Genomic DNA, 18,883 nt, shown 5'->3' with positions numbered 1-18,883 from the left:
TCTTGGACTGTACTAACCATATCAGAGAGTCTAATGATAGGATAACACGGGATTATGTTATAAGTCACGTCGGAGCTTAGCTAAAATTATATTCTCGCAGAGTTATATACAAATATAACCGATGCCCAAGACTGATCGTTGGCGTCCAGCAACACTCGAGTTTCCGTGCACGCCCACTTCTTGTGGGTCCCCGTATGAGAATGTCCAAATAAAGCCATGTTTGAAGGTTTGGAAGCTTTCTTGTTTCCCTACGGTTACCTGGCTATTAAATTGGCAAGTTATGTTAGGAGACAAGGGAGGCAGGAGCGGGAATCAGCGCAAAGTAATTATAACCCGTTCAGTGGTATTGGAGTGGGCTTGCTCCTAATTGCTAGTGCGGATATTGACAGCCAGATGGGAAGCCTAGACTTTCGGTAGTATTGGAATCACCGCTCAAGGTCTTTCTGGAGTCAGAATACCAGGTTGAGGGGGCGTTGTACACGAGGGGCGTGCATTTCGCATCTAAGCTACCCGCTGCTTATACTGGTGCTCCAGTCTGGCGGTAGGAATGCCGACAGCGGTCCGGAAGATCCCAAGTGAAACTCAGCATCGAGGGGCTGAACTATGTCAGCTTGTGTCAGGGGGCGGACCGGATGAAGATGTTATAGACGTTATCCGCCTCGCCGAAGTGGGCCAAGGGAACCAGGAACTCATCCAAACTTCTGACTTTGTAGTATCAAGCAAGAATGGATTCAGCTTCTGACAGAATTAGGACTAGGCAAGTCCCGTCAGACAAAAGGCGAAACGGCGCGACATGGATGCCGTTTTGAATGGGGAAATGAATGGGGAAATGGATTGTCCTGGTGACTTAGGACTCCGGCACGACTGGTTTAGGTCTCATTGACAACCCAACTACACCAAAGTCACTGATTCAAGCTCACCAGACCAGGCCCTCTGACAAGCATTGCAAGGTCTGCATACTTGTCCGTAGAGTAATATATACAAGTCTCATTTAGTTGGCTATATGCTGGAGAAAGAAAAGTCCTCTCGCTCATACAAGGCTATGTATTATCCGCTTGCAATCCATTCAAGTTTCAACAATGCTTTGACGGCCGACTAGCTCCTCCTCTTCAGCCCAATCTCCAAGGCCAGCGGTTTCCTCAAGAAGCCCTCCCTCACCTCCATGACGTCCTGCCTGACCTCGACGTCATACCTCCTCGCCCACGTGGCGGCAATCATCTTCATCTCCATCTCGGCCACGTTCCTCCCGACGCAGGCCCTGGGTCCGTAGCTAAAGGGGATGAAGGCGTTCTTCTGCCTGTCCGTGAGCCCGCCGTTCTCGATCCAGCGCTCGGGCCTGAACTCGTCGGCGTCCGGGCCCCAAATCTCCTTGCTGTGGTGGATCGTGTAGGTGGGCACGCTCAGGACCGTGCCGGGCGGGTAGTACTGGCCGCGGATGGTGACACCCGGCGAATCGGCTGGGATCTGGCGCGGGAGGCCGATTCCCGAGGTGGAGTGGATGCGCAGCGTCTCGTTGATGACGGCCTCGAGGTAGGGCAGGTTGCGGATCATGTCGAAGGCCGGCGCAAACACGCCGTCGGGGATGGCGGCGTCCAGCTCGGCCTGCAGCTTGGCCAGGACGCCGGGGGTCCGCGCGGTCCAGTACAGCAAGGCGCACGAGCTGTTGCTGGTGGTGTCGCTGCCGGCGATCAGCTGCGTCAGGGCCTCGGCGGTCAGCTCCTCGAAGCCCAGCGGCTCGCCCTTGGCGTCGCGGCCCTCCTGCAGGCGCGCGAGCAGGTCCTTGCGGTTGACGTCGGGCGGGTTTTCGAGCCGGCTCTTGACGCGCGCGATGGCGATGCCGGCCAGGTTCTGGACCGCAGCCAGGCCCTTGCTGAAGAAGGAGTCGGGCAGGTAGCCGGCGTAGGGTTTGAGCTCCGGCAGGGTTCCGAGAGTGGCCGAGACCTCGCCGCGCCGGTTGAGGATCTCGACGGCCGGCGCGTAGATGGGCTCCGAGTCGACCGACATGCGAACCTCGGCAATGTCGGCGCCGGCGTTGAGCATGCCAAAGGGGGCGCCAAAGGCGAGATCTCCAATGGTGTCGAAGGCGACGAAGCTGGTGGGTTTAGTAATTGAATGAGTGATTATACACAAGAGAGAGAGAAAAAAAAGAAGAACAAAAAGAAGAACAAAAAGAAGAACAAAAAGAAGAACAAAAAAAAAAAAAAAAAAAAAGAAACTCACTTGAACCACTGCAAACATTCAACAGGCGCCCATCCGTCAGACTTCTTGGTCCGCTCAATCAGCTCATCCCACTTCTTGGCAAACAGTTCCAGGTTCCCGTGGATGTACGGCTCAAACTGGCCGACGCTCTTGGGCGCAAACGTGTGGCTGATGAGCTTCCTCTTCCTGGTGTGCTCGGCCCTGTCGCGGGTGTTGAAGAGGCCGCGGCGGATGGACACAAAGGCGTCGTAGAATGACGACTTGAGAAAGCCGTTGCCGTGGCCGTAGATGATGTTGATGGCCTCGTCGTCGGCAATCGAGACGTGGTTCGGCTGCACGCGAAGCACCGGGCCGAGCCGTGCGTGCGCCTCGTCCACCAGCAGCGATCGCTTCCCTACCCGCGACGTGTACAGCAGCCACAGGTTGGAGAAGCCGGCCAATGGGGACGCCGGCTGGATCGAGCGCAGGTGGCCAAAGGTGGTGAAGTAGGGCACCACGTAGTATGCCACCAGCATAAAGGCGCCCAAGGAGGCGAGCCCCAACGGCGTGAAGACGAGGTTGACGATTGCCATGGGTACTGTTGGCGGTTGGTGTGTGCCAATTACAGTCCGACAAAGGCCAATTGCCTTTTTTTTGTTGCTTCGTCTAATATGCAAGGGGGGGATCAAGCAAGCTGGGGGTAGTTTTTTAAAGCTGGGAGGGGTCAAAGCGAATAGAAGGGAAACGGAATGTTTTATACTTTGGTCACCTGCCTGACGAAGAAAGAAAAAAAGACAAGAGAAAAACCACCCACGAGGTGACAGCTTTCATCTGGAGAAATATGCACAGCCCTGCGACGGACAAAGTCTGATGGGTTGTTTCCCGCCCTTGTTCCCTTTCCGCCGAATCCGGGGCCGTCAACCATGCCCTCGAAGCAAAACAGAGGAGCGAAAAAAAAAAAACATTGCCGACCTGCATCAAACCTTGACCGGGCTATCCTTTCCACACAATCAGGTTTCGTCATTCCACATCCCCGGTTGAGCTTTTCCCCGCAGACAACGAAGCAATCGCCCCTCAGCTGGGAGTCTTGGTGAAGCCGGGGCTTATTCCCGGGGCGCAGACCCGCACGGTCTTGAGTGTCGGCAGTTTGCGGCCCAACTCCGGCCAAGGCGTGAGGAGATGGGATGGGATGCTGATTTGTCGCTGATTTGTTCCTTGTTTTGTATGCTTCTCGTTCGTTTATAGCACAGTAATATTACGATGGACGTACCATGTAGTGCATGTTTGTAGGATCCAGCTTCTTATGGTTTGAGTGTAATAAAGTATAACGGGTCCTTTCAACGAGTCGGGTCACGCGGGTTTTTCAGCACATGGATACAAGTTTGACAAAGTTGCAATCGTTGTGGGCTGTAAGAAATACTACGTGGTTTTAGAGGAAAAGACGCGGGCCGAATGACTCTTGCAAATCGGTAGACCTGTGATGTGTGAGATTTGGGGGGGTATAAGTTACAAGGCAAGGGTCAAGCATCAACGCTTCTACAAGCCTTACATCCCTCGTGGCGCAATTGGCTAGCGCGTTAGACTGTTAGGAAATATCCACAGCAGTTCATCTAGAGGCTGGTGGTTCGAGCCCACCCGAGGGAGGATGTTATCTTTTGCCGTTTTCAGTTTTGCTACTTGACTGTCTGTTCTACACAAACTTTGCCCTGCCTCATTATTTATTTATTCATTTGTTTGTTTATCATATTTACTTTTTTATCTGCCTGTTCGATTGCTTTGGTGGCTGTGCGTGGCATGCCCTTTTTTGCCTTTACCGAAAAACGAGACAGTCCAATGTCTGTGCCCATGTTTTCGTAAAATTTATTTCTTCTTATCCCCGCGCCTTATAACCGGGCTGCTAGGGTAGATTGTAGATGAGATTAGGTTGATTAGGTTTGTACGCCCTGGACGCCGTAAATCTCGCGCCTTACCATGGGCTTGATAAATGGCCGACCTAGACGCAATCAATCGCAGGGTGTTTTTGTACACCTAGGTACACATATAAGTCGATTTGACTTTCGGAAAATGCAGATAATCTTGATGCAGCTGTATGTGGTGACTACTGAGTACAGAAATGTCTGTCAAATCCCAAATTCCTCCCTGCATAACCAAATCACGGCTTCACCAAATTGCACGATTATCGCAAGGATCCCAATCCTGTCCGACGGAGAATTACCGCTTCGGTTCTGGCCTTTTGCCTCTTGACACCAGTCAACAAACACATCAAATGCACCCATGCAATCGAAGCGCATTTCAATTTCGGATGCGCCAGTCCTGGGAAGTCTTGGCAGCCAATTACAAAAAGGCATGGAACCGCTTTTCCCAGGCAGCCACCCAAAGCACCCGTATTGTGAACCTGGTCTAGCGCTAGTTTGCTTCATCGGAGAGCAAAAGAAGCAAGATGCCGTGTCTGAGTGGGTGGTTCGTTTAAGCAAAGCGGCTGAGAAGCTTCTTAATACCATGGCCTTTCCTTCTCTCTTCTTTCATTCATTCATTTTTTTTTCTTGCCCTCCATCCAATCCATCCCACCATAGTCAATCGTTCAACATATTAGTGCCATAAGCTACACTCGCTCGCTTAGGCAACTACTCAAGGCGCAATAACATCTTGCCAGACATTGTCCATTGTCAACCGACCTAAATCCACACCCCCCTACCGCAGCCAAAATGCAGATCCCCACCGTCTGGACCGTCGTGACCTCGGTCGCCCACATCCAGGTTCGCCAGGCCCAAAACTGCGAGGTCATCGTGCCGTCCATCTCGTCCCAGATGCCGCCCATGCCGACGGTCATGGCATCGCTCATGGAGGCCGCCAAGACGGACGTCTGCACGCTCACCGAGGCCATCAAGTACGAATCCGAAATCGACCTTTACCGCACCGAGCTCATAAAGTGGGCGCAGACCGAGTCGAACCAGGCCCTGATCATGAGCATGGCCGCCTGCGACGATTGGGCCGAGTCCAGCTACAGCTCCCAGTACGCATCCATGACCACCTGTGCCCCTCCCAAGGACGTCCCGGGCCCCACCGGCCGCTCCAAGACCGACGTCCCGACCAAGACGGCGTCTACAATGACGAGCGCCGCGACTGCTGCCCAGACCGCCGCGGCATCTTCGGCCACGGGTGCTGCGTCGTCGGCCGGTGCTGCGTCTTCCGCGGTTCCGGCTGCTGGCGCCGGAGCCAAGTCTACCTCATCCATGGTCCTGGCTGTAGGAGCCGTTTTGGTGGGCAGCTTCTTTGCGTTGTAGAAGGGAAAGCTGGAAATGCTGTCATGATTTTGGCTCGGGAACAGTCCGGTGGATTTTTAGCGTCGTGTTATGTGTAATAATTACTGCCCGCAAATGGAAACAGTAAAACCTTGATTGTTTATTCTTGTCCCTTTTTGTGCAAAAGGTTGCAGGCTCGGAACATGACCCGCGGCTCGACCCTCCTCCTTTTGCATTTTGCCAATGAGAATGGCCAGCTCTGTGGGTGCGTCTTTCTTTTACTGGAATTGGTTGGGTTCGTCGGATCTTTGAACTATAAGTCCGACAAAAGCCCCGCGTCCGTGATCCACTAGCTTTGGGAGTCGGCTCGCGGGGCTGACCACGTACAAGCTCCTAACTCCGCACCCAAGCATTTAATTGCTCACGTCATTGTGAATCTGTGACTGTAATATATAAATTGACTGGAGGGTTTACAATGTGATTGATCGACGAGACTCACCTGTATAGCTCAGTCACTTTCCAAAACTCACCTTTGACCTACCTTTGACCCGACCCTCGACATCCTCACAACTCGACCCGAAATGCCCGTCTACTGCGTCACCGGTTCCAACCGCGGCATCGGCCTTGAGCTGGTCCGTCAGATCGCCGCCCAGCCCGACACGACCGTCCTAGCCCTGACCCGGACGCTATCCAACGACCTTTCAGACCTCGAAGCCATCAAGACCTCGGGCGCCAACGTCCACATCCTCGAGTGCGACATTGGCAACCCAGACTCCATCGCCAGCTTTGCCTCGTCCGTCGCCCAGACCCTCGGCTCCGGCGCCAAGATCGACGTCCTGATCAACAACTCGGGCGTGCAGCTCTCCGCCACCGAGACCAGCCTCGCCTTCAACCCGGCCGACATGTCCGAGACCCTCCGCATCAACACGGTCGGGCCCGCACTGGTCGTGTCGCACCTGCACGCCGCGTCGGCGCTGTCGACCTCGGCGCGCATCGTCAACATCTCCTCGGGCCTGGGCTCCATGGCCGCGACGCTGTCCGGCGACGGCCGACACATGTTCTCCTACAGCGTGTCCAAGGCCGCCCTCAACATGTTGACCGTCCACCAGGCCGGCGACCTGCGCGCCGCAGGGGGGCTGACCGACGCCATAGTCGTCGCCATGGACCCCGGCTGGGTGCAGACGCGCATGGGCGGCGGCGGCGCGGAGCTGACGCCCGAGGTGAGCGTCAAGGGCATACTCAAGACGGTCGCTGGGTTGAAGAAGGAGGACAATGGGGCCTTTTTCGAGTACAATGGCAACAGGAGGCAATGGTGATGGGTGGTTTTGGCCATGTGAACAAAGCAAGAGTTGGGATGGTGCCTATCTTTTTGTGCGATGGGAAGTCAAATGGGCACGAAACCTACAGTAACACACAGCCGCAAAGTTTCTGGCAAAACGTCGAGCTGTTGTCGCAACCGTCATGTTAAAGCCTTGTTGGATTTTAAGCGAAATGATTCCGATGCGATTGATGTCTTTGGCCAGCGTGCCAGTCCAGAATTTGGCTGATTAAGCCGACGCGCCCTCTGATTATTAGGCCTGTAGGGCAGGTGGGTACCTAGAATTGAAGCAGGTACAGTAAATTGGGTCGGCGGGAACTTGATGTCATGGGAGGCCTGTCGCTAGGAGTAAATTAACGCCTTGTGCGTCACGGAAAATCGGCCTCTGGCATTCAACGATAATTCGGGGTTTTTTTTTATTCTTCTTCCTGTACAGACGCCGCAAACGACAAGCAAGATCAACAATCAGCCATGAACTTGGCAGGGCCGAATGCAGCCGTGCAGTAGCTCGCCAACTACCGGCGCAGAAAAATCAACAAACCCCGCAAAAATCTCGTACTGGACTTGCCACCAACTAAATTACACGTAATTTGCTCTATGCTGCTACCCATTTTTACCAAGTCTTGCAAGTCGCTCCTCTTGATGGGCGGAAGTCTATAGCCGCGGGGCAAGCTAGCGGACGCTGGATACGACCTTCCCAAGTTGCATTCCAAGTTCTGAAAATAGATTTCAGCCACGAGAAATTGAGAGATCATCAACAAACTGCCCGTTGCAGTCTGTACAGTGAAGTAGACAACGCACGACGTGGGTACCCTTGACTCGATTTCCTTGATCAAATGGCACTCTAGGCCTTCCGAATACGAGGGCTCCAGTTAACCGACGGCTAACGCCTGTTGAGCGCGCCAGATCAGGAATTTTCGGGCGAGAATCCCGTGGACCCTTTTTACTTGGGTGGTACGGCATGGTAATTCTCGTATGTTTGTGCCGGACGTACCGATCGGCGCAACGTAGCTGTTGATGTCCAGTACTATGCTATGAGATCATGTTTATTGTTGGTCGGATATAATTCCCTATGGGTATTGCGGTGAGAAAGGGACATGTATAAAGAGTCTGACTGTCTCTTGCTGTCTCGGTGTATTATTCCAAAGCATCCTCATCTACAAAATATCCTCATACAAGACCACTACAAGTAATATAATACTCAACCACCTCAACAAGACAATTTTTAATCTCACAAAAACCAAAATGCTCTTCACAACCACCATCCTCGCCCTGGCCACCCTCACCGGTGCCGTCCCCACCCCGGCCGGCCAGGCCAAGTCCATGGTCGCCGACGTGCCCCAGTGGACCATCACCGACTTTACCCGCACCTGCAACGACGCCGACACCGAGTGCAAGGTCCAGTTCGGCATCGACACCAACGCGGGCGGCAACTCCACCACGCCGTGCAGCTACAGCGTGACCGCCGACTCTCTGGCCTCGCGCGCTTCCGTCGCCAACATTGACTGCGGCAAGTACAAGGTCAGCTCGGGCTGGAGCGGCCAGTTCGAGGTCGGCTTCACTACCCTGTCCGTCGTCGACTCGGAGAAGAGGCTCATCGTGTGGCCCGCCTACACCGACGACCAGCTCGTCAACGGCAAGGCTGTCAGCCCCGACCAGAGCTACGCTCCTCAGACTCTGGGTTGAATATGAAATGATGCATTTGGAGGAAATGGGAGGGAAATAAAATGAAGGGAACGCAGCAGTTCTGCGACTCACGATGTCATGTAAACTAATAATTATGACCTGTAATACAAAAAAAACAAAAATAAAATTTGGCACATGCGTTCTTGTCTAGTCCTGTCAAACGCGGTACAACTTTGGCCTTTCAGGTTCATCTGATCCGGATCTCGGCAACTTCTTGTCATCCAAGGTACAGACGAAATGCCAAGACGAACTTGCGCCTCCTTGCAGTAAGCGCTGGGCCAATTGGAGACGCCCAGCGCTTACAACAGTAGCAGCCAGGTACTGAAAACTGCCAAGCACGTGTTTTTTTGGGTTCTTGCTGCCTCAGACTTGTTGTTTTTGGCCTGGCCAAGGTTTACTTACTCTCCTTGTCTTGACCGTCTGACCTGCCAAAGGAGTCGAGGAGAATGGAGGTTTACCGATGCTTGTAGCTTTGCCCAGCTTATAATCAACTCAACGCGCTGCCTGTTGACGCCTCCATCCGGATCTGCATTCACCCCAGTTTTCAGTTTCGACCATAAGCATCAACTTCCTTGAACCTTGCCACAAGGATACCATCCACAAATTACAATACCTCATACTGCTAATTAACTCCAAAACAGTTTGACAAAAAAGCAAATAACCAAAAAAACTAACAATGTACATTTTTAACCTTCCCAGCACAGTCATCATCTTCTCCATATCACACACCCTCATCCATTCCGCATTCGCAACCCCCGTCCCACGACTGCAGGTTTCTCCAACGGAATTCGACCAGTTTGGATATGAACTACCCCAACAGAAGATGGCGACGGGTGCCAACCCCAGCGGATTGAGGCAGCCGGCGGTTTCCAACCTTGCAGGCGGCGTCGTCAACAAGCAACAGCCCGGACTGACCACGGCATCAGGCGCGATGCAGCGACCAGCCGCCCAGATCAAGCCGCCACCAGCCGGTCCACAGTCCCAAAAGACGACGACGACCACGGGAACTGCAAGCGGCGGCATGCCGTCCCAGCCGCTGCCGGCGACCGGGCTCACCGACGTGACTAGTCTGCGCAAGGAGCTGGTCATCGACCCCGGCATCTTCAAGTCGCTGTTCTACCACCCCGGCCCCAAGGAGATGCTCGGGGAAATGCCCGTAATGTTCATCACCCACATCCGGGGCTTCGAGCCCGACAAGGCCTTCTCGGACGCGGCCGTCTTGATGACCAACGACCAGGTGGTGAACAAGTTCAGAGGGCCCGACTTTGGCCTCCCCGCAACCATCATTCCCAAGCTCAAGTACTACAAAATCGAAACGTCTACGGCGCCCCCGAGTGCCGGGAGCGTAAAGGCAAAAACCGTGTACGCTTTGGTGGATCTGGAGAGCCATATGCGCAAGGTGATAGGCGCCGAACTTCCCCTCGTCTCCGAGGATATTGTCATCGCCAGCGATATGACCTTGGTCGATGTCGAATACAAGGCTGACACCATGGGTAAGCTGGTTGGCGACATGAGTCGGGGCATAAAAAAGGGGCTACAGCCTGGAATGTAGACGGATAGAGTCACGTCGAATGATCAACTGCCTTCATGTCATGAGAAAAGCTGGAGCCTGATATTATTTACTAACTTAATTAGTCAAGCAAATGAAAGGTGATTTGCCAGCCTTTTTATTTGCAGTCGCTTTTTAGTCATGTCATCGCTATGTGCGTGATTGTTCATCTCAGGAAAACCGGAACCCATACAAAAAGGAACCAACCGACAAAAAGAAATACAGAAAAAAAAAACTTATTCATCTTTCTGATGTTGCTGACTCTCCAAGTACTTGATGACCTCGGGGTCCTGGCTAGGCGGCACCTTCTTCCACCTCTCCACATCAATCGTACCCTCGGGAAGGATGGGGTCCTCCGGCCTCGTGTCGGGATGCACCTCCATGGCACCCGAAGCCGTCCCCTTCCTGGCCGCCTCGATCATGGCCGGCAGGTCGATCTCGTGGTCGGCCCTGTTCCCCGACAAGGCGGCGGCGTGAGCCTGAGCGGCGCGGGCGAGGGCCTCGCGTTGCGCAGCCGGCATGGTCTGGAGGCGGCTGGCCAGCGCCGCCTGGTCCGGCCGGCCCATGGTGGCCCAGTCGTAGTTGATGGGCCGCCGGAGCACGTCGCCCGCCTGCAGCACCCAGTTGTCCATGGCGCCGCCCAGGTGCTCGTCGCCCTCCTCGAGGTTGCTGCGCCGGCTGCGGCGCCGCTCCAGGTGGCTGCGCTTCCTCTTGCTCCACCTGGACGGCACAAACACCAGCACGCCGCGCCAGAGGAACCGCAGACCCTGGCCGAAAAAGTGAAAGACCTTGCCGGCGTACCGGTCGGGCGTGAGCCGGATGAGGACGCCGAGCGGGATGGTGAGGATGCCAAAGAGCATGGACCAGCCCCACTGTGGCCCGTCCAGGGGCACCGTCTGGAACGCCTGGCCGCCCTTGTAGATGATGATCATTTGGCCGGCAAAGGTGAGGCACTGCACCCCGATGAACCAAGGATTCCTCAGTACGCCCTGGTACCAGATGTTGAGCTTGTTGTCGACGCGTCGGCAGTTGTGCTGGTTGAAGAATTGCATCCACACGTAAATGTTGAAGACGAGAGTCTGCAGCTGGTCCTCTTGCAGTTTGGTCTGGGGGTTCCATAGTGCGTCCTTGCCGTAGTGGAGCGTAAAGATGACGATGAGTTGGTACAGAGCTTGGCCCACAATCATCTTCCACATTGTCAAGCTCACCAGCGACGTCTTGCGAGGTTGAGGCTTGCGCTTGAGGAAGTCGGGAGAGGGGTAGTCGGTTGCCAATCCGAGGGATGCAAAAATGTCCTGATGTCGTTAGTATTGCTGACTTTGAAGGGGTGGTAGGTAGTAGGTAGGTACGTGACATGACACTTACCATGATCAGATTCATCCACAAAAGCTGCACAACCTTGAAGATGTTGTCACCCGACAGCTCAGAAACAACAGTCAATGTACCGGCGGTTATGTTGATGGTAAACTGAAATTGCAGAAACTTGCGGACGGCGTCGTTGACAGTGCGACCCCACGAAAGCGCCTTGACGATGGACGTAAAGTTGTCATCGAGCAAAATAATCGAGGCTGCCTCCTTGGCGACCTCGGTTCCCTGGATCCCCATGGCAAAACCGACGTCGGCAGCCTTGAGCGCCAAGGCGTCGTTGGTACCGTCTCCCGTGACCGCCACCGTCTCCATCATCCCCTTGAGGTGCGACACGAGGAGCAGCTTATCTTCGGGGCTCGAGCGGGCGAGGACCTGCAGACGTGGGATGACCAGGTCCAGTTGAGCCTCGCTGAGCTTGCGAAAGGTGGGTCCGTCCATGGCGATGCCTCCCGCCGTGTAGATTCCGCACTCGGTGGCGATGGCCTTGGCCGTGAGGAAGTTGTCACCCGTGACCATGCGCACAAACACACCAGCCTCTTGACACTTTCTCACGGCGTCGTTGACCTCGGGTCGGAGAGGGTCCTTGATGGCAAAGAGGGATAAAAATGTGAGGCTGGCAAACTTGGCCTTGAAGTCGATCGAGGTTGTATCCTTGACGTCTTCAAACACCTCCGTTGGGTCTTGAAAGTCTCGGTACGCCATCGCCACAGGCCGCAGCATCTTGACGGCGTAGGACTGCACAACCTGCCGGAGATTTTCGTGCATCTCCGGGGTAAAGTCTTCAGTCGTCAGACCAGCATCTCCCTCGTTCTTGGGGTCGCTCAATGCGCGTGTGCACTGGTCCAAAAGCACCTCTGCAGCACCCTTGACCAACAAGCGATAGCCGCCGTCTCCGGGCAGCTTGACCATGACAGCCATCCACTTGTTGGAAGCATCAAACGGGAACATGTCGACAATGTCGGCGTTTGTTCGCTCCTCGTTCAGCGGTCCCATGGCGAGATGTTCACGCGCAAACTTGAGGAGCGCCGTCTCGGTGCTCATGCCCACGAAGCCATCGTCACTCTCGAACGCAGTGGTGTTGTGGACGATGCCGCTCTTGAGGAGAGCCTTGACCTCTGGCGCCAGCGAGGAGACGAGTTGGCGCGCAGAAGCCGCTGCAGGCACGGGGGCGGACTTTTTAACGTCGGAGCCCGACGCCTCGGGACTGTTGTCGGATTCCATGGTTGCAGCCTTGCCGTTGACGGTTCCGACCTCTCCCTCGACGCCGGCCTCTTGGCCAAATGCCTCGGCCGCTCCAATATTGCCAGCCACCACCGTCATGACGTTTTGCGTGAGGGTGCCGGTCTTGTCGGAGCAGATGCAGGTGGCGTTGCCCATGACCTCGCAGGAACGAATCATGCGCACCAGGTTCTTGTCCTTGAGCATGCGCGAAGTCGCAAAGGCCAGGCCCAGCGTGACGGCCAGCGCGAGCCCCTCGGGGACCGTGACCACCACGACGGTGACGGCCAGGATGAGCGTCTTGAAGAACTCCATGGCGTGAGAGGCGGGGGTTCCATTGGAGCCGGGGATGGCGACGCAGAAGCGGATGAACATGACGAGGAAGAAGACGAGACCGGCGAGGGCACCCAACGTGATGAGCTGCCTGGCCAGCTTTCCCAATTTCTGCTGCAGCGGCGTCTCCTCGACATCGGTGCGCAGGTTCATGAGCGTCCTCCCAAAGGTCGAGTTGGTGCCCACCGAGATGACGAGGTAGTTGCCGACTCCTCCGTTGACCGTCGTACCGCTGAGGATGAAGGGATCGGATGCAGTGACGCGGTGGGTCATTTGTTTCTCCGACTTTGGCTTTGGCTTGTCGGCTTGCTTGGGCTCCCCGTCGGTGGCGATGGCCGTCTTGTGTACCAGTTCCGACTCGCCAGAGAGGGACGACTCGTCCACTTGGATTCCAGAGCCATTGACGAGCACGCCATCGACAGCCACCACGTCTCCCGTTTCGATGTGCATAATGTCGCCCACCAAGAGGTCGTAGATGGATATGTTCATCGTTTTGCCGGATCGTATGACCTTGACGTCGCGCTGCTCCTTGCGCTCGTTGAGCTTTGCGAACTTGCGATTCTTGTTCCAGTCGTTTAATGCGCTGCCAAAGACGATGACCGCTAAGTAAGGTCAGCAGAGGTTTGGGAATTTATCAGGAAAATTCAGGGAATTCAGGGGACGGTCTAGCATACCAATGGCTACCATTACAGTGACCGAGTCGAGCCATTGTATTCTGGGCTCACCCTCCTCCGCCTCTACAGCCTCGTAGATTCCAAGGGCCAGCGAGATGGTGGCACTGGCCGTCAGGAGAAAGATCAGCTTGTCGTTAAAGGCGATCCACGCAAGCTCCAGGAACGACCTCTGCTTGCGCTTGGGCAGCTTGTTCTCGCCAAAGACGCGCCGCCGATCTACAAACCCCTCGGGCTGGTGGGCACCGGGCACTCCGAGTTCTGCGAGATCCAGCTTGAAAGCCCCATGTTTGTGTTGATCGCCCGTCTCGAGCGGCTTGATGGCCGGAGGCCTTTTTTCCCTACCGGCCCGGACCGCCTCCTCAAAGGGGACCGTGCCCTCGAGTGTTCCCTCGTCTATGCTCAGACCCGCCTGGAGATCGGTGCGCAGGCCCGCGGCCAGGCCGTCGAGTCCGCCAAAGGCATCGAGGACTTGGAGCGAGCGCGCGAGAGAAAGCTTGTGGAGCTGCGCGGGAGTGAAGGCGAACTTGTTGTTCTCGGGAGGCGAGTCGTCGGTCAAGTCGACCTTGTGCGCGGCGGCCGACGGGTCTGTCTTGTCGGACGCCGCTGACGACGGTCCGGGTGAGGCGGTGGTTATGGCGTCGGCCATCGAGGCCGCTGTCGGCTGATTCGACCCGACGTAGTGGGGAGGTGTATAGAGTCGGAGATCGTGGGTTCGGTTGCCAATCAAGTGTCTAGTCTACGTTGGTAGCATAGTACTATGACGAGTTGTATCGAGGCTTTCGTGTTTGTCGCCTGACTATCAACAAGGTCTGGACTAGCAGTTCAGTCGTTATTTGTATCTTGATATGCGTCTCCTCCACAGCCGGCAAAAGCAAAAAGGCAAATGTTATCAAGATCAAAAAACAATATGCACCAAAGACCGGGCCGGTTACGTGACGTGAAGCGCAGGTGGAAACGAGAAAAGCAAAGAAGCTCAAGGTCAATCTCACGTCAAGCGCCTGGGCAAATTGGTCCACTTAACTACCACCACAGAAATCCAATCGAAGGGATGATGGATCTGGTCATCTTGTCCGCAGCCCGGCCAAGACATCTCTTGGGTGAATTGGCAGTGGAGAGGACCTCCTAAAGGCTTGGCATTTACTTGCAAGCAACTTTCGACCATGACTGCAAGACAAGCAGCCAAGGCAGCTAGGTTCCAACGACGTTGTGGGTAGTCTTGGCGCGATGGTAACCTCTTTTCTTTCTGAGTGGACAGACGTTCCCGCCAAGGTGAAAGACCCGCCGCCCGGCTTCATCGTATGGAGTCCTTCACCTTGGCGTCGAGATCAGCACGTGGTTGCTTCGACTGTGGCTCAAGTTGGCTTAGACATCGCGTGATGAGGCTTAGCTGCTGGATATTCTCGGTAATATCTGGATTGGATAACTTGCGTTGGTTGGGACTTGGCGATATTGTTGTCATTGTTGTTGAGTTGTTACAGTTTTGCGCGACAGTTGGTTGTTGGATTAATTGAGATCGGGTAACACGGCACGGAGAAAAGAAAGAGTTGGCGGCTTAATTACGTGTTAGGGAGACCTAGCCAATTTTCAAGCTTACTTTTGGTGGAGGAGTCCTTGTTCGAGCTATGGCCAGCTGGGGTCTGGCCCTAGATGCTTCCATAAGGTACCTCGGTCTCTAGGTATCTGTACATACCAAGCAAGCCAAGCTCTTTGATTCCAACCACCTTCAGAATCCAAAACCAAGCCTGAGATGGAGCAATTGGAGTCTAGGCTTTTCTTTACGATGCGAGTCAGCCCGGGAGTCAAAAGCAGTGAATGGACTTTTACAGTGATCAGCGTTACTGCGCTAGGACAGTACAAGTTCTGGGTACATCGGTACGTACCTGGCCGGCCAGCTTTAAACGCTATCTGCGCTTACAGGGACTTCACTCCATACCCCGCACTGACCCTGAGGCGAATGACGAAATAACATCAACGGTGCGGCCTAAATAATTCTCGGTCAGGCAACCTGCACTGCCAACACATGCAGGTAGGTCGGTATATTTTACCGCCTGGCTTCAAACAGGGTCTCTTAATCTGGCCCTCGTAGTACAGTATATGTCGACGTACTTTGTATTGCGGGCCTGTCCGCTTCGCAGTGGCACAAGCTATTGTGCGATGTAGGAGCAACGCAAATATACCATGTAAATTACCCAATTAATTACGATTCGACACTGTCTAGCCTGCACAGGCACATATGCAGCTTGGCATTCACCGCTTATGCAATCTAATGAACCCCCTCTTTCTCCTCGTTTCTGTCGATCAAAGTGGAAAAAGGATAGAAACATTAGGGCTTGTGCTGCAAATACTGACTCTACGTACCTATTAAATACCCCCACAGTGACCATGATTGTGGATCCTGGACCTCCCGCAAAGCCTCAACAAACAACTCGACCTAGGTAGTTACATGCTCAAGGAAGAGTTGATATTCTGCTGGTAGTAGTGACACCTCGCCACATCTCCAGCCTCCTCGTCCAGCGCGTCAAACAACGGCTCGTACCCGAAGTCCCGGTCCCACCTGGTGCTGATCTCCTGCTTTTCCCCCCTGGCCTCCATGACCGAAGTGACCCGCATCTCGGGCAGCTCTAGCGCGCTGGACCGCTTCGCCACCCGCACGAGGTCATCCCGCGGCCTCAGCGGGTCCCTGACGGCCGTGACCTCGAGCTCCCTCATGCCAGCCGGCAGCGCGTCGGCCAGGACCTGGGATCCGCCGCGATAGCCAGGCCCGTACAGGCAGCTGTCCGACAGCACCAGCGTCCGCAGCCCGGGGAAGGGGAATCTGGACGACGGTGGACGCGCGGCCAGGAAGCTCGTCAGGTTTTGCCCTTCTCCCAGCACGTCGGCGGGGCAGTCAAAGTCGATGGATAGGTGCGTGAGCGTCTCGTGGCAGGGGCTGGCGGCCAGGGCTTCGAACAACTCCCCCGGCAGGCTCTGGTCGCCGAGGGGTCTGGTTTCGTTGGTCTCGCAATATAGTCCAAACGGCGTATAGCTAAAGTTCTCGAGCCGCACTACCGCCTTGAGGACGCCACGCAGGCTCAAGAGGTTCAGGCCGCAGTTGCGCAGGTGCAGGAGAGTCAGGTTGCCCAGTTCGATATTTTCGGGCTCGAATAGGCACAGGCAGCTGTTGACTCTGAGCTCTCGGAGCTGCGGTGAACAGCGCACAATGTCGTTGACCAAAGCCAGGTCGGGGCTCACCATGTCTTCCCCTGGACAATCCTCATATCCAAATTCCAGGGCCAGCGAACTGAGGGCCAGTTTCCTGCTGTGCTCGCCAGACTGATCGGCAACCCGGTCTGCATTCATCCACGGCCCCTTGGTCCAACCCTGGATCCAACCATTGGCATCTGCTTCCAAGTCGGGGATGTCGACCTCGAACTCCTCCAGGTTTGGGCAAAGGAGAAACAGCAGGGCCGGTACCACCTCGGCCAGGAAATTCTTGGGCTGGCTGTAATGATCACGGTCCCGACTCAAATTGTCTTTGCTGGGAAATCCCAGCCTTTCCTTGGCGATGGAGGCAAGAAAAGTGTCGTCTGCCGTGTCCTTGGAAACCCAATCTGGCTGCAGGTATGCGGCGTGCACCATGCGAACGTACGAGGCCAGCCGCGGGTTTCGGGCGACGGCGAGGGTGAAGTAGAAGAGCCTATGCTCGGATCTGTCGTTCCAATCCACATTCTTATGATATGTTTGGAACAGGACAGGCTGTGCAATGTCGCAAAAGCGCCTGCACACGAGGCAGAGGCTGGCGAGTGACGGACTGTCTGGTATAAATTCGAAAGTGGAGAAGATGGTCTGTCCCTGCGTGACATAACGTGGTCCAGCCAACTGGTTGCAGATCCCCCGCAAGACTTCGTTTGGTAGGTCGAGGAGTTCCATTTTTGGGGTCGATATGCAGTTGCCCATTGTCGATTTGATGTATGAGATTCCTTGACGCGATGGGAGCGTAGAGGTGGAAGGGAGTATTTAGGTCAGGCCTATTTCGGTCAATTGCCTGTTCTGGGCACCTAGTTATCTAAGCAACGGCTGCCTGGCATTCCTTGGCACAATCAGACAACCAGACCCAGGCCAGCAGACCGCTGGATTCGCTACCATTTTATTTTGCCGGTTACCGACTGCACGAAAGATAAGAAATTGTCCAGTTATCAATTCCACTCAACACGCCTCACTGACATATGGTTCATTATTGATTGGATATGTATTGAGTCTAGACTTGACTAGTTCAATAGAAGTCTGGACATCATCTCTTGCTGGTAACTAGAGAATCGGTGGTTCTAGACTAGTTATTGCAAGATATTATCGAGGACATCCGTGGACCCCAATCTATAAGCCCTCGGACCTCCTCCAGGTAGACAAGAAATCCTCCATCTCAAGAGATATTTTCCTGCCGACCCCAACCTCTGCTCTTCCCCAAAAACCTTTTATTTCCCTTAGAAACCCTGGCGCTGGACCTGGGCCTTGGCCTTGGCGATGGTGGCCTGGGCGTTAGGGTCGGTGAAACCACAGCCCTGCTTGCCGTTCTGGAACTCGGCACCGATGCCAGAGCAGATACCGACACCCTGGCCGTTGTTGGCGCAGCAGCCCTCCTGGCAGTCGGCGTTGGCGACGCAGCCTCCGGTGGTGAACTGCTCGCCCTGACCGTTGCCGACCGAGCGGGCACCGGCGTTGTTGGGGATGGCCTGACCCATGACGAGGGCGGCGACTGTTTGGGGTTAGTAGCTGATGCGCAGATTTGCAGAAAACTAGAGGATAGTTTTGTAACTTACAAGCCAGGGCAGCTGCGATAGTGATGCGGACCATTTTGAAAAAGGTGTGTTGACGAGATTGGACACGAACAAATTAAGAGTGAGCGGTGTAGTTTAAAAAGAGCGACGCCTGGTCGGGTAGTAAAAATTGTAGCTTGAAGAAGATAAACGACACCGGGTCGGATTTGTTTGTGTTGAATGAAGCAAAGAACGTTGGCGGGATGGGGGAGAAGAAGACAGAAAGAATCGACTAGACTAGAGACATATCCCGTCGTCTTTTTATACTCAGAGACCACCCATCATCGCGGTTAAGCAATCTACTTACCGGGGGATGTGATACAAGGCCCAGTACGCGAACCTGATCCGAGCCCGAGACTCAGACGTTTTTCTCCGTGGATCCGGCAAGGATGCATTGGCCTCCGGCCCCAGTACCAAAAGACTGACCGTCAAATATTGCACTTTTGTGTCTCTTGGCCCCCATCCAGAGTGCTTCTCGTGGTCGGATTGGAGACGCGGCATTGACCAGGACCCTTGGTGACGAA

At 54.8% G+C, this 18,883-nt stretch overlaps 8 protein-coding genes and 1 non-coding gene across 9 annotated transcripts; 5 read left to right on the top strand and 4 right to left on the bottom strand.

Moving 5' to 3' along the window:
* Nucleotides 1–844: 844 nt before the first annotated feature.
* Nucleotides 845–3,015, bottom strand: MGG_13928 (benzoate 4-monooxygenase). Its single transcript, XM_003713175.1, has 2 exons — nt 2,221–3,015; nt 845–2,092 (listed from the first exon to the last, which is right to left on the bottom strand). Exons 1-2 carry the CDS (start codon nt 2,769–2,771, stop codon nt 1,096–1,098), a joined length of 1,548 nt encoding a protein of 515 aa, XP_003713223.1. The 5' UTR covers nt 2,772–3,015; the 3' UTR covers nt 845–1,095.
* Nucleotides 3,016–3,728: 713 nt separating this feature from the next.
* Nucleotides 3,729–3,822, top strand: MGG_20172. The gene has a single exon. It is a non-coding gene; the product is annotated as a tRNA-Asn (tRNA).
* A 621-nt stretch (nt 3,823–4,443) lies between these two features.
* On the top strand, nt 4,444–5,576 carry MGG_07975 (uncharacterized protein). Its single transcript, XM_003713174.1, has one exon. It carries the CDS (start codon nt 4,884–4,886, stop codon nt 5,460–5,462), a length of 579 nt encoding a protein of 192 aa, XP_003713222.1. The 5' UTR covers nt 4,444–4,883; the 3' UTR covers nt 5,463–5,576.
* Nucleotides 5,577–5,783: 207 nt separating this feature from the next.
* Nucleotides 5,784–7,652, top strand: MGG_07974 (C-signal protein). The gene has a single exon (XM_003713173.1). The coding sequence runs from the start codon at nt 6,002–6,004 to the stop codon at nt 6,734–6,736; it is 735 nt and encodes a 244-aa protein (XP_003713221.1). The 5' UTR covers nt 5,784–6,001; the 3' UTR covers nt 6,737–7,652.
* Nucleotides 7,653–7,826: 174 nt separating this feature from the next.
* MGG_07973 (surface protein 1) lies at nt 7,827–8,624 on the top strand. The gene has a single exon (XM_003713172.1). It carries the CDS (start codon nt 7,984–7,986, stop codon nt 8,422–8,424), a length of 441 nt encoding a protein of 146 aa, XP_003713220.1. The 5' UTR covers nt 7,827–7,983; the 3' UTR covers nt 8,425–8,624.
* Nucleotides 8,625–8,845: 221 nt separating this feature from the next.
* MGG_07972 (uncharacterized protein) lies at nt 8,846–10,105 on the top strand. The gene has a single exon (XM_003713171.1). The coding sequence runs from the start codon at nt 9,101–9,103 to the stop codon at nt 9,974–9,976; it is 876 nt and encodes a 291-aa protein (XP_003713219.1). The 5' UTR covers nt 8,846–9,100; the 3' UTR covers nt 9,977–10,105.
* MGG_07971 (calcium-transporting ATPase 1) lies at nt 10,009–14,546 on the bottom strand. The gene is made up of 3 exons (XM_003713170.1): nt 13,567–14,546; nt 11,339–13,494; nt 10,009–11,268 (listed from the first exon to the last, which is right to left on the bottom strand). Exons 1-3 carry the CDS (start codon nt 14,210–14,212, stop codon nt 10,210–10,212), a joined length of 3,861 nt encoding a protein of 1,286 aa, XP_003713218.1. The 5' UTR covers nt 14,213–14,546; the 3' UTR covers nt 10,009–10,209.
* A 1,116-nt stretch (nt 14,547–15,662) lies between these two features.
* Nucleotides 15,663–17,527, bottom strand: MGG_07970 (uncharacterized protein). The gene has a single exon (XM_003713169.1). It carries the CDS (start codon nt 17,500–17,502, stop codon nt 16,006–16,008), a length of 1,497 nt encoding a protein of 498 aa, XP_003713217.1. The 5' UTR covers nt 17,503–17,527; the 3' UTR covers nt 15,663–16,005.
* A 499-nt stretch (nt 17,528–18,026) lies between these two features.
* MGG_07969 (uncharacterized protein) lies at nt 18,027–18,396 on the bottom strand (the record flags this gene model as incomplete). The annotated part of the gene is made up of 2 exons (XM_003713168.1): nt 18,027–18,298; nt 18,363–18,396. 2 exons carry the CDS (start codon nt 18,394–18,396, stop codon nt 18,027–18,029), a joined length of 306 nt encoding a protein of 101 aa, XP_003713216.1.
* Between the last annotated feature and the right edge of the window lie 487 nt (nt 18,397–18,883).

The sequence above is a fragment of the Pyricularia oryzae genome, chromosome 3 (assembly GCF_000002495.2).
Source record: "Pyricularia oryzae 70-15 chromosome 3, whole genome shotgun sequence".
Lineage (NCBI taxonomy): Eukaryota > Fungi > Ascomycota > Sordariomycetes > Magnaporthales > Pyriculariaceae > Pyricularia > Pyricularia oryzae.
Note: the sequence above shows the minus strand (reverse complement) of the source record. Positions and strands in the feature narration are given on the sequence as shown.